Source organism: Lutra lutra, chromosome 7 (genome assembly GCF_902655055.1).
Source record: "Lutra lutra chromosome 7, mLutLut1.2, whole genome shotgun sequence".
Lineage (NCBI taxonomy): Eukaryota > Metazoa > Chordata > Mammalia > Carnivora > Mustelidae > Lutra > Lutra lutra.
In genome coordinates, this window is record NC_062284.1 from 116,553,848 (window position 1) to 116,567,743 (window position 13,896).

At 46.9% G+C, this 13,896-nt stretch overlaps 1 protein-coding gene across 2 annotated transcripts in view; it reads left to right on the forward strand.

The window, feature by feature from the left end:
- The first annotated feature begins 2,163 nt into the window (after positions 1–2,163).
- The window catches only part of LGMN (legumain), a 33,425-nt gene continuing 21,692 nt past the window's right edge, over positions 2,164–13,896 (forward strand). Inside the window, exons 1-2 of one of the 2 annotated variants that reach the window (XM_047737517.1) lie at positions 2,164–2,307; positions 12,038–12,204. In XM_047737517.1, the coding sequence (XP_047593473.1) occupies positions 12,067–12,204 (138 nt within the window). In that variant the 5' untranslated portion in view covers positions 2,164–2,307; positions 12,038–12,066. Of the gene's footprint in view, positions 2,308–3,902; positions 3,925–12,037; positions 12,205–13,896 lie in introns of those variants that run through there. The other variant, XM_047737518.1, reaches the window with a different exon arrangement.

Genomic DNA, 13,896 nt, shown 5'->3' on the forward strand with positions numbered 1-13,896 from the left:
ACACCATGCTGCCATTCCATTCCATGCATAGGTATCAGAGCACAGGCCATGCCTAAGGTCAGAGATTACTATCCTCCTCTTCTCATCATGCTCTTGACCCAGCTACTATTTATGGGGCACTTCCTTGGTGCTAAGCACTGTGTTTCATTCAATTTACAGGGAGAAGTCGGTGATGTTCTTCCATTTTACAGTTGAAGAAACCCAGGCACTGAGAAATTAAGTAACTTGGTCAGATCCCACAGCTTGTGCCCGCTGGAGCTGGAATTGGAATCCAGGTGGGTTGATGGCAGAGCCCACATGTGCACCCACTTCTCCCTCCAGGACCCTCTTAGCTCAGCCTCCTCCTTGTGCCTGGCCTAGGATAGCCACCTAGCAGTCTCTTCTGAGGCTCTCCTGACCATTACCATGGGAACCCCCTGCCAACCTCCAGCCACCCAGTGGTCCTCAATTTTCAGCTCCCTTCTCTTGTCCCGTACTCTCAGCTGTCAGCCCACGGTGCCGCTGAGGGAGACTGAGGAGGCTGTCTCTGGACCTTGTTTGCCTAAACATGTCTGGCATTGGGCCACTACTCCTGTTCCATTTCATCTGTGAAAATCTAACCGGCCAAAGGCCACCATTTATTCTGGGTGAATTGAGTGGTTAAGGACACGCTGTTCCTCCTTCAAGGGGAGAGAACAGAATCCCATTTCTCTTGGGGCACCTGGGTGGCTCTGTCCGTTAAGTGTCTGACTCTTGATTTCAACTCAGGTCATGATTTCAGGGTTGTGAGATGGAACCCCACTTAGGGCTCTGCACTGAGCATGGATCCTGTTTAAGATTCTCTCTCTCCCTCTGCCCCTCCAACGCTGACCCCTCTGCAGGCATGCTCTCTCTCTTTAAAAAAAAAAAAAAAAATCTAATTTCTCTCAATAATGAGCTGCACTTGGCCCATAAGGGACATCCACTAAATGTGTTCTTGAATGAACGTTTGAATGAACTCCTAACACTCCCCATTGAGGAAGACTGTGAATGCGTGAGGTCATGAGGATTGGCTTTGGACTTGTATAGACGTGGGTCTGAAGAAAGACGATAGTCACTTCCCAGCTAAGACTGTGGAGAAAGAAGCACTTAACTCAGGGTTGGCAACCTTTTTCTGTAAATGGTCAGAGAGTAAATATTTTCGATTTTGTGGACCATACAGTCTCTTGTATAATGACTCAACTCTGCCTTGTTGGTAAAAACAGCCAGAGATAATACCGAAACCCGTGGGCCTGGCTGTGTTCTCAGACTTTATTTACAAAAATAAGGAACAGGCTCAGGGCAGTATGCTCTAGCATGACTTCCTTTTAAAAAGAAGATTATAAAAGAAGATCAAATGAGACAACCCGTGAATGCAGCCTTAGATCTTACACTTGGTGTGCTTGCATAGTCTTTTGCACTTAATTCTCTTAACATCAATTCCACTCAACTCAATTTACTGTGCTCAACCACACGGCACAGGTACGTATAGAGTTTCCTTGTGAGATAATAATACCAAACATTTGATAAATGGCATTGCACAGGGATGAAGACGACAGGATTCTGGAACTAGACTGCCTGGGTGTGGGTTCTGTCCCCGCCACTCGGGAGCTAATGCGGTCTTCATAAGATTAATTTGTCCTCCTCTAAGTGTAAAGCCGGTTCCACAATAATAGTGCCGGCCCCTCCTCATAGGGTTGTCTCGAGGATTAGATGGACCTGCACATTCAATTCACGGGGGGATCTTTAAAGATTCCAAAACCCAGAGCACGTGCAGACCAAGGAACTCACGATGATGCCTGGGGCAGCACAAGGGCATGGGTATTTTTGAAGTTTCTCTACAGATGATTCCAAAGTGCGACAAGTTTGGGAACCAGTGGGTTAAAGTGCCCCCGCGCACTGTTTTGATCTTTCGGTGGACACTCTGGAATTACTGCGTCTCCAGGCAAGCCCCCCCTCAGCCCCATTGCATTGCTCAAGCTGGAGAGCCCTGGGAGAACCCTGGCAGCAAGGTTCGCGGGCTGTGGCCCAGAAGCTCCTGCTCGTGCATGCTGGGACTTGTAGGCCCTCTGGCTCGCTGGCCCCGCCTTGCCGCGCCTCCCATTGGCTTTCGCAGGTGCCCGTTCCGAAGTTTCACCAATCAATGCAGCGCCCTAGGCCATTAAAACAGGGAGCCGGGTGGCACTCGCAATCACTGCAGGGCGGGCTTCGCGAGGTGGCTTGTGTGAGGCTGCGCGTGTGAGGCTGCCTGTCGCGAGGAGTTCCCACGGTCCTGCCCCCCACCGCCGCAGCCGCGGGCTTCCGCCACAGGTAACCGCGAGCCCCAGCCGGGGTTCCCGGCCGGACCCCTCGTCCCGGGCCGGGGCTGCCTCTCTGCCGCGGCTCTGGGCCTCACGGGCGGGATTTTCAGCTCCTGCGGCCCTGAGTAATCCGCTTCTCACTCTGCGAAAGAGAATTTCGGGAAATGAATTCCAAAGGGAAATGCTGCGACTTCTCAGCCCGTCCTCCCGAGAGGTGGTCGTGGGCTGCTGGGGGCTCTCTTCTGTTGCGCGAGCTCCGGCTGGAAGCCCAGGCGCTGAGCGAAGGGGGAAAGGGGCGCACGGAGAGGGTCTTGGCTATGTGCCGGGCAGGGTCTGGCGCTTAGGTCCGACCTTCACAATCCATGAGCAGTTCGGGCTCTAGGTTCTTGTAATGTAGAGAACTGCAACCATTTCCACCCAGTTCTCTGTAGCCAAGGGTAAAAGCAGGTAACTACAACGACACAAATACCTAAACGTGTTAAAAACATTCCTTCTGAGAAGTTAGGGATGCCCAAGTTCTCAGTGGTTTGAGCTGGTGGGACTCAGGGTGATTTCACTGCAAGCGTGAAAGTGAAAGTTTGGTTAGGTCCCCTATCCCTGAACTATTAGAGGTGAGGTTATATACGTGCGTAATTCCATGCCAAGAATGGTAGAATCTGGGGCATGGAAGAAGGAATTTTGCATCATGGGCTTCGTTTTAGAGAGGAAAAGAATTGTCCATTGTTTGAGACTTGCCCTGTGGTCCTTGAGAATGGAGGAGCTCAGCTTTTTTTGCTGTAGGGTTCCATTCCTTAGCAAATGTTCATTGAGCCTTACTCACTGGGCAGGGGTTATTTGTAAAGGGGAGAGGCAGTGTATAGAGAATCATTTCAGTATTTCAGGTTTGCACAGGGGCAGCATCTAAACCTGTTGGAAGCATCTCATCCTGATTTGTGGGAAGAGGTAGAACTTGGCAGAGAAGCACCGGAATGGAGTTTGAGGGATGGGAGGAGCTAGAGTGATGGAGAAGAATATTTCACCTGGAAAACAGCATGTTGAAGGCATGGAAAGAGCCATACTTTTGGACCAGAGCCATGGAGCCTGGTTGGAATTAGGGATTTCGTGTGGGTGGTTCATTTCATGAGCTCTGTTTCATAAGAATAGAGTCGTACATCTTGCAGGCCCTTCTGTGCTGCTCTAAGAGACTTAGATTTTGTCCTGAAAGCTTGGGAAGCTGAATTTTTTTTTAAAATTATTATTTATTTATTTGACAGACAGAGATCACAAGCAGGCAGAGAGGCAGGTAGAGAGAGAGGAAGGGAAGCAGGCTCCCTGCTGAGCAGAGAGTCCAACATGGGGCTCGATCCCAGGACCCTGAGATCATGACCTGAGCCAAAGGCAGAGGCTTAACCCACTGAGCCACCCAGGCGCCCCTGAATTTGTTTTCTTAAAAAGAGTTTTGCTTCTTTGACAGAGCATGTGCAAGCAAACATGAGCAGGGATGGGGGGTGCAGAGGGAGAAGCAGGGTCCCCGCTGAGCAGGGGGCCCGACTCAGGGCTCGACCCTGATACCATGACCTTGCGCTGAAGGTGGATGCTTAACCGACTGAGCCCCTGGGAAACTGAATTTAGTAGATGTGTGTCTTAGGTAGTTCTGTAGTGTGGAAAAGCACTGAAGAGAGGTCCCAGTGGGGCGTGCCTGCAGTATTATTCAGGAGAATTGCTGAGGCCTCTAAGGGATTTTAAAGACGTTGCAGTGGGAAAGGAGAAGAGAAAAAATGTTGAACTGTTAGGGAGGTGAAATACACCATGCCCAGCATTGTTCAGTAAAAATATATTGAAGTGAACACTGTCACTTGAGTTAGGTCCCCTATCCCTTAACTCAGACTCCCTGCTCCGTGGGGAGCCTGCTTCTCCCTCTCCCTCTGCCTGCCGCTCCCCGTGCTTGTGCTCTCTCCCCCTCTCTGTCAAATAAAATCTTTTAAAACGAGAGTGTATATCTTAAGATCAAGTAGTTCTACTTCTAGGAAGTAGCTTAGAGAAACAGACACTCGTTTGCAAGGAGAGGAGTGTGAGGATGTTTACTGTAACATTTATAACGATAAATTTTTGAAGCCACCTAAATGTCCTTTAGAAGGGAATGTTTATAAAGTAGACATACATTCTTTTTTTTTTTTTTTTAAGATTTTATTTACTTAGTTGACAGAGAGAGAGAGACAACAAGAGAGGAAACACAGGCAGGGGGAGTGGGAGAGGGCAAAGCAGGCTTCCCAACGAACAGGGGGTCCGATGTGAGGCTCCATCCCAGGCCCCTGGGACCATGACCTGAGCCGAAGGCAGATGCCCAATGACTGAGCCACCCAGGTGCTCCAAAGTAGACATACATGTTTTAAAAGTATAATAAAGTAAATAAAAAGAAGTGGTAACTTACGTAGTTCTTTCTGCCTATGGCTCCTGTCCCCGTGCTTTAATAAAGTCACCTTTTTGCACACACACACACACACACATACACACACAAAGGAAAGAAAGAAAAAGAAATGTTAACTTATGATGGTGTTTGTCTTCTGGTGTGGGGAGAATGGAATGGGACATGAGAAGAAATTTCATCTAATATTTTATTTGTTCTATGGGAAGAGAGTTATCAGATTTCAAAATATTAATAGTTCATGGACTCAATAATAGGTAAAAGGTGTTTTACATTGTACTTCGTCCATTTCTGTAACTTAATGTTTACCTTTCAATTTCTTGAATATAACAACGAAATTTAGCTTAAGAATTCACATCTAGCTAGAAAAATCATTCATTCATTGTGGGAAAATACTACAAACTACATACTACAAACTACTACCAAGTTTCAAAAACAGTACTTTTGGTAAAAGGGATTCAAGTGTCAGATAGCTGTGAAAATAAAAATGGGGAAAAACAGTTTTCCATTGGGCAAATTTTACTTTGCTAGATTCAAAAATTCTTCTAACTTAGGAGATTTTTAAAGTGTTTATCAATTGTGTCTATTTGGAAATATGATTTAGTTGCTATTAGAAAGTAATACTAAAAGATAAAACTTTTTAAAAAGATTTATTTATTTGAGAAAGAGTGAGGGGAGGGGCAGAGGGAGAGAATCTTCAAGAAGACTCTGCTGAGGGACGCCTGGGTGGCTCAGTTGGTTAAGCAGCTGCCTTCGGCTCGGGTCATGATCCCAGCATCCTGGGATCGAGTCCCGCATCGGGCTCCTTGCTCGTCGGGGAGCCTGCTTCTCCCTCTGCTTCTGCCTGCCATTCTGTCTGCCTGTGCTCGCTCTCTCTCCCTTGCTCTCTCTGACAAATAAATAAAATCTTTAAAAAAAAAAAAAAAAAAAAGAAGACTCTGCTGAGTGTGGAACCTGACCCGGGCTCAGTCCCATGACCCATGAAATCATGACCTGAATTGAAACCAAGAGTCAATGCTTAGCTGACTGAGCTACCCAAGTGCCCCAAAAGGCACTTTACCTTTTAAGAAAGGTAAAGTCATCACTTGATACAGGTATAAAAGTGAACAAGTACTAAGGATTACATTTAACTTATTATGAGGAAATGTAGTGTGATGGTTGCAGCCAGATCAAAGGAGACTCCAGGGTCAGAAATAATGAAACGATGGGCAAAAATGACAGGCAAAACTGGCTTCTTTCTACAACCAGAAATCAGCCCAGCCTCCACTTGATAGAATTCATTTGTGTGTCTTTAGATAAGAATTGTTTGTCTTGCTGTTACCCAGTTTGCAGAGATATAAAGAAAAAAATTACATATAGTCAGAATTAGGTAACTTTAAAGGACATGCCCCTGAATCAGAAATTTTCCCTGTAGGAAAAATATTGATGAACCTTAATAAAATAGTTTTCATTTGAGATAAGAGCTAGTTGGAAGTTGGATTTTTTATTTTGTTTTTTCTTTTTTAACTTTTTAAAAGATTTTTAAAATTTGCTTTTGTGAGAAAGAGAGAGCGTGCTTGGTGGGAGCTTGTGGAGATGGAGAATTAGACTCCCTGCTGAGCAGGGACCCTGATTCGGGACTCGATCCCTGAGTCGAAGGCAGAGGCTTAACAGACTGAGCCATCCAGGTGCCCCAGATTTTGTTTCAATCTCACTCTTAAAACAGGAAGTTAAAAAGGTTTGAGAACTGAATCTGAATCTTAATTTTTAGTTCTACCATCTCATTGCACAGATAATTAAGGCCCAGAGAGGAAAGGGTCTCCCTGAAGACACATTTTATTCTAGCAATTATGTTAGGGACAGATACTTCAGTGTAGATCCGAGCTCAGATCCAACTACAGCAAGGATAGTTGGGATTTATGAGCAGGCTGAGAGGGTCAGCGCTTGGAAAATTGCAAGGGAACTTCATTAGATAACAAAAGTGGGCCGTTCTCACAGGATTCTGGGTAAACTGAGCTTAGCAGGTCAAGACTTTCTTGAGATGGGGGCTCAGAGGAGCGTGACTCAGTTCGGTCAAGGAGGGGTCCTTATCATCTTTCCTTGTCTCTCTTGCGTGTGGTCAGTCAGGGTCTACTTACGTTGATCTTCTTGTAAGCCCCTGGAGAGTAAAGAGCAGAATCAAAGACCTTCAGGTTTGGAAAGCTCTTTTCAGATGTCATTGCCTAGCTACTGCTTTGCTTGTCTTTGCTTTCCTGTTTCTAACCCAGAGCTAGGAGCAAATGAGGACTGGCAGTGAGAGGTCACATCTGATGGTAGTTAAGATGTGGGCTTTGATGTCAGACCTTGGTTTGAACTTGACTTTGATAGTCCTGTGATTGGGGCCTCATTACTTGTATTGCCGGTGACAGTTTATTTAGAATGGGCATTCTGTCCCACACCTCTCAAATGAATTGAACCTCCCTTGCAAGCTTACTTCTTTAAGTCAAGCAGAGTCCTTTAATGGAATTACTGACTTTGTGTCTCCTTGTGAGAGGGATGCCGTACCAAGTGGGAACAGCAGAGGACTTGTCATTGGAGGCTGGTAAAATTCATTCGTAGAGGCTTGGCCATTGACCTTGACTTTGTGTGGTTCAGGTTTTCCTTTGAAGAGCTCTTCTAAGAGGAGAGTTCTTCTTTATACAGATTGCCCGCAAGTACCTTAAAGTAGTAGGGTGGCGAAGAGCACGGTTGGGGGTGGGTGGTGACCTGCTGAGGAGGGCCTCGGGCCCTGAGTGGGACGTGTTGTGCACCCGCTTGTGGTGACCCAGTCTTGCAGACCTTTGCATAAACAGCTCTTCTTGTGACAAGAGAGGGGTAGAGTAGAAAAAGCAGTCTCAGGAGCAGATCTGTGTGTCAGCCCCTGTGGTGCTGCTCACCGGCACATTCTCTCTGCCCAGCCGCTCTGCTCAGCTCCACAAACAGAGCGATGAGGCTGGCCCACAGGCTTTTGCAAGGATTGTGTGAAGTGTACGTTTTGCATGGCTTATTGCCGAAACCCACAAGTATCCCACTCTGCCGTCCCATGCAGCATATCCGCACGTGTGCTCTGGGGGACACCTTTTCTCCCCTGGTTAGAGTCACACCTGTCTTGTCAGTTTCTCCCCATAGATGATTAGCAGACTCCATACACATCCTTTACAGACCCCTCGGAGATCTTCCCACTCTCGGTGCACTGAGACCCGTCTTGCTCTTCTTAAAGGCTCCCCAGTGTCCCATCATAAGGCTGTACCGGAACTGACTTAGCTAGACAGCCCTCTGTCGATGACCATGTATGTGGCTTCCAGCATTTAGCTGTTGGGAAAGGGGGGACTTCCTCGCCTCCTTCAAGTCTTGAAAAACAGTGCCTCCTGCTCCTACTAGACTCCTCTTCCTGCCTTGTATTTTTCCCTAACACTCATCCGCTCTGACAATGTGTGGATTTAAATCATATGTGGATTTAAATCGTGTGAAGGGTTCTGTCATTGGGTCCCTGTTTGGCACCTGTGAGTGCATAGTGGGTGCTCAGGCTGTGTTTATTTGTTGGCTGTTGAATGAATGGGTGGGGAGACTACAAAATAGCCATCCCGAAGAGCTAGCTCAGCAGGGATCCCTTACTTTTCGCTTTGATAGAACAAGAATCACAGGCGTATTATGTGGCAAGATTATTTGTGATTTTGTTTTGAGGCTTTGACTTTGCCAAGAATATTGCTGATCAGGAAATGGCTGGGCGGGGCTGCTTGCTTTGAGATGTGTTCTTGCTGAGGGTAACGGAAAGATTATATTACTTTCATGTCTCCTCTTCACCCAGGCCCCAATATGTTTCCCAGAATGGTATTAACATACGTGTTTTTAAAATTTCATTTATTTTGAGTAGGCGCTCCATCCAGCGTCGAGCCCAGCATGGGGCTGGAACTCATGACCCTGAGATCAAGACCTGAACTGAGATCAAGAGATGAAAACTTGACTGACTGAGCCACCCAGATTCCCCTTAGCATATGTGTTTTTTAAGTGACATTTTCCAATCAGTGTCATACTGTGAGGCTTTTGCTTGCCATTCTGTTCAAGGAAACATACTCTGTTTTTATAAGAAACAAAAAAGTGATAGATAGGAACCATTGCCAAACATTAACTGTGAAAGTATCATTTGTGTATTAATAAGGCACTTTTCCTCATTGAGAGGTAGAGTGCTAGCATATTAGTAGAAGAATGACAGTTGAATTTGAATTTGTAAAAATAACCCTGCGTTGCTTTTTCAGTGCGTGCTGGGGTGTTTGCCAGTGTAGGCAGTCAGGCTGGTGGTGCCTTTCTGTGGTTCATAGTCAGGCCATCCTTTTCATTCTGGTATTTTATGTATTTTTGTCCCTAAGTATGAAGAGAAGAAGTCACATGGCAGGGCCTCCTCAGGAATGAGCCTCTTTGTGATTAAGTCACATGAACCAAACTCAGAAACTGGTATGCAAACCAGGGAGTCTGTTTAATGATTGCTGGTGGAAGATAAGAACCAGCCAGGCGGGACTGGTCATGTGGGATGAGGGCATATTCTTGCTCTCTAGGGCAGGCCAAAGAGACCACCTGTCCTAGTTTTATTGGAACATCTCCACACCCACTGGTTTAGTTGTGGTCTCTGGCTGCTTTCACAGTACAGGGCAGAAGAGCTCAACAGAGATGGTGTGATCTGCAGGGTAAAATATTTACTGTCAGCCCTTTAGAGAAAAAGTGTACTACCCGCTACCCCAGGGGAAGGCTCAGGTGCGGTCAGGAGGCTCCTGGGCGAGCTTGGAGACAAAGAGCTGCTGGTGGGGTTGCTTCTGTAGTCACTGTCTCCTCTGCTGTAAATTACCTCCCAGCCCTGCAGTGAGCCGTGGTCAGGTCAAGAGGACTTGGCAGAGCACCCTCAGGTGCATGTTAACACATTAATTAAGGCCTGCTGGTTGGCACCGGGGTGTCCTGAGCTGTCCACTGGCCTCACCTCTTCCCTGACCTCATCCTTCATATGCCGTACTGAGAAACAAAACACAACAAAACAAACAAAGCATGGCCATTTTAGAATAAGCTTAAGAACAAATCTGGGGTACATTATTGTAGTTACCCGTTCATCCATGGGCAGGCTTGCCGTGATGCTAATGAAGTCTGCATCTAGCACCAACTCTGTTTACACAGTGAAAATGGAGTTCCTGGGGGTGCCTGGGTGGCTCAGTCGGTTAGGCATCTCCCTTGGCTTAGGTTATGATCCCAGGGTCCTGGGATTCAGTCCCGCATTGGGCTCCTTGCGTCTCCCTCTGCCTGCTGCTCTCCCTGCTTGTGCACTCTCTCCCTCCCTCCCCCTCTCTCTCTCTAACAAAGAAAGGAAGAATTGAGGTCCTGGATGGGGCACCTGGCTGTCTCAGTCAGTGGAGCATGTGACTCTTGATCTCAGGGTTATAAGTTCAAGCCCCACATTGAGTGTGAAGCCTACTTAAAAAAAAAAAAAAAAAAGCTACCAGAGGCGGATAGCGGGTAAGGAGTAGTGTCAGTTTGTGGGGCTTTGGACCAGAGGCAAACTAGAGCCCCCCAAGGTTAGTGGAGAGCCCCGATACATCAAACTAGAGTCCTGGGCATCACCTAGAGCTTTTTGGAAATGCAGAGTCTGGGGCCCAGCCTCGCCCTACTGAATCAGAAGTGCATCCCCAGAGGATGGGGGGTCACAATAAAGTTGAAGAAGCAGTGGCCTGAGACGCTCTTGGGTTTTTAAATTTTGATCAGAATTAGAGCTTCTGTTCCCTTACCTTTGTGGGGGAACCCACTGCTCAGTCCATTTTGAGTTTGAGCACAGTGTAGGCGCAGGGCGCTAAGGCTGATTTCTAAAGCTTGCAGGAGGCTCATCCCTTAGCTGGCTCCGTGCCCCCAGGGACAGAGGCTTTGTCCTGTCCCTTTTGCCTTCAGAGCAGCCAGGCTGTTCTCCATCAGGGGAGGTGTCCAGGAGCCTCTGGCCGGCTGCGTGAATGGACAGGCCGGTGCATGAACGAGCGCTGTTGGACAAATAGCGAAGGCAGAGGTCAGCCTCGCAGACTTTGTGCTGCTGAGTCCCTGCATCTCAGAGACCGTTGTTCCTCTTAATGTGACAGGCCTAGCTCTGTCACAGGAAGGCCGCCTTTTCTAGAATAACGTATTCAGGATGCAGGGCAGCAGGGTTTGGTGTGAGCGAGGCAAGGTGTCCAGGTCATGGGCTGCATGCTGCCTTTTACTTTAAAACGTGGAAGTTTTGGCGGCGGAGTATAAGGTGGGGCATGTATTTAATTAAGAAGGAAGTCTCCGTGTAGGACCATGTCAAAAAGACTGAGCCGGGAATTCAGAAGACATGGGTTCTGGTCTCTGGCCAGAGGTGGCTCATCGTGAATATCAGATAGGTTAGCTTCTCTTGCTTTAACCTCCCCTTCCGCTAAAACAAGGGATAAGACTTGTTCAATCTGCTGTAGTGACCAAATGTAAATGGGTTATAAATGTTGTACAAAGACGTTAACTTGGACTGCCACTGTTTGCATGTAGCTTACCCGGATAACTCGCTCACAAACTTACGAATCATCCCTCTGTGTTTATATTGGACATACACTGAATTTTTATAAACTTTACTGCATAAGTAATATCTGTTACAGTAAAAAGAGAGGGAGAAAGTCATCCTGAATTCCACCTACCACCCATCAATAACTACTGTTAAATGGTGTCTGCCTTTTTGTGTGCACCCATTATATGTGTATTTTCTTGCAAACATTTCATACAATGTGGTAAGACATTTTTCTAATACAGTGAATTTTGGGGGCGCCTGGGTGGCTCAGTGGGTTAGAGCCTCTGCCTTCGGCTCAGGTCATGATTTCAGGGTCCTGGGATCGAGCCCCACATCGGGCTCTCTGCTCAGCGGGGAGCCTGCTTCCCACCCCGCCTCTGCCTGCCTCTCTGCCTACTTGTGATCTCTGTCTGTCAAATACATAAATAAAATCTTAAAAAAAAAATTAAAAAAAATACAGTGAATTTTGTTGGTGAGTTTTATGTGCTATATTCCAAGTTATGACAAAAACTTATTAAAACCTTTTAAGGCTGCCCAAAGAGTGTTCCCAGCTTTGATTTATACCCATAACTTCCACCTGGAGTGAGAGAGATGGGTAGATCCTTCTCCCCCTAGGGAAAGGGGCTGCAGAGCCAAAGATAAAATTCTGCTCTGTCATTGTTTTTATCTTTAAGCTGTTCCATCAGATGACCAAATGGTCTTATCTTTTTGACTCATGGGCTGTGGTATTTTCTTAGGGGCCAACAGTATTCTGTTTCTGTCATTCCTTTTTTTGCTTGACTGCTTTTTTCTTCCCAGATTTCTGCCATTGAACTCTGAGGCACAGAATGATTTGGGAAGTAGCCGTATTGCTCAGCGTGGGCCTGGGCGCCAGTGCTGTTACCGTGGATGACCCCGAGGATGGGGGCAAGCACTGGGTGGTGATTGTCGCCGGCTCAAACGGCTGGTATAATTACAGGCACCAGGTAAGACAATGGCTGAGGTTTTTCTTTATGACTGTGGTAATCTGTAAACAATCCTGGACACTGTCCATAGAACAGACTTTGTCAAAAGCTATTTGAGCTCCTGAAGGCTGGCAGAAGTATGGGTGTGAGCAGGGATGCGAGGGAATGGGGGATCATAAAATGGTACAGCCATTTTGGAAGACAGTTTCGCAGTTCCCTGGAAGGGCCCTACGGAGGCACCTCAGTCTAACACAGGGTTTCCCAGCCTTGGTGCTGTTGACGTTTGGGGCCAGGTCGTTCTTTGTTATGGGGACTGCCCCGTGCCCAGCAGGGTGTTTGGCAGCGTCCCTGACCGCCACGCACTAGATACCCGGAGCATCCCTGGTCCATCATAACAACCAAAAGTGTCTCCAGCCTTTGCCAGATGCCCCCAGTTGAGACCCACTAACGCCTTCATTTTACGGATAAGGAAACTGAGCCCTGAAGAGTGGAGGAGACTCGCCCAAGGCCACACAGCAAGCTGGGTGCACACAGGACTGAGGTCCAGGGCTCTGGTACAAGCATCACAGGCCTCTATGTTTCTTTTTTTAAATATTTATTTATTATAAATGAGAGAGATGGAGCACATGCGTGTGCAGTGGGGAGGGTCAGAGGGAAAGGATGAGAGAGAATCCCAGGCAGGCTCCCTACTAAGAATGGAGCCCAGTGCTGGGCTTTATCCCATGACCCTGAGATCATGACCTGAGCAGAAATCAGGAGTCTTACCCTTAACGGACTGAGCTGTCCAGGCACCCCTAGCCATGGTTTTGTTTTTGTTTTTGTTTTTAAGTAAAAAGTAACAGGTGAAATTAACTTTGCTATGTCTTGTTTATCCCAATACATGCAAGCTATTACCATTTCACTGTAATCAATACAGAAAGTTAATAATGAGATACTTTACAGTTTTGTTTTCACTAAATCATCAAAATCAGGTATGCATTTGCTTTCACAATGCGTCCAGTTTGGACTGGCCACGCTTGAAGTTTGTGTAGGTGTCACATGTGGCTGGAGGCTGCCGATTGGGACAGCGCAGGCCTAGAGTCTGCATGCCTGGCGGCTTGGCACTGTCACCTTGCAAGTTTTGCTCCTGGCTGTTGGTTTACCTATCTCTTAAGTAGGTGGTGGGTTTAGAAGAACCCGCCACCAGCTCTAAAATGTGATGATTGTTGAATGACCTATTCTGTGAATGGTCTTGTATGTTACCGGAACAAGAAACGTGGCTCAATTGGAAAGTTATTGTTAGGACAACATGATCTCTTTACCGTTTAATAGTTAACCAGAGCCCTGACCCATTTACAGAAGAGAAACCTGAGTACAAGACCTATCCCCTCTGTTTTCTCCTCCCTCGCTAACCACAAGTTCAAAAGATAAGGGATAAGATACTAAATACAGGTCACTGATGGTGAACAGGCTGTCATATGCTGGTTTGTATGCAACCACCTTTAAAAGAATATTATTGGTTAAACATCAAGCATAAGACTCCAGTTACCCCTGCTGCCAGAAAACTTTCTTCTTTTAAGTGTTGCTAGTTTCCCTGGGTGAAATAATACCGAAATTGACTGCAGGGAAGCAGGGCAAAAGAAGTAGCCTCCAGTGAAGTACTCATCCCGGAATAAGAGTGAAATACTCATCCCAGCCTCCCTGCGAGGAACTGCCTGTGCTGAGTCATCGCTG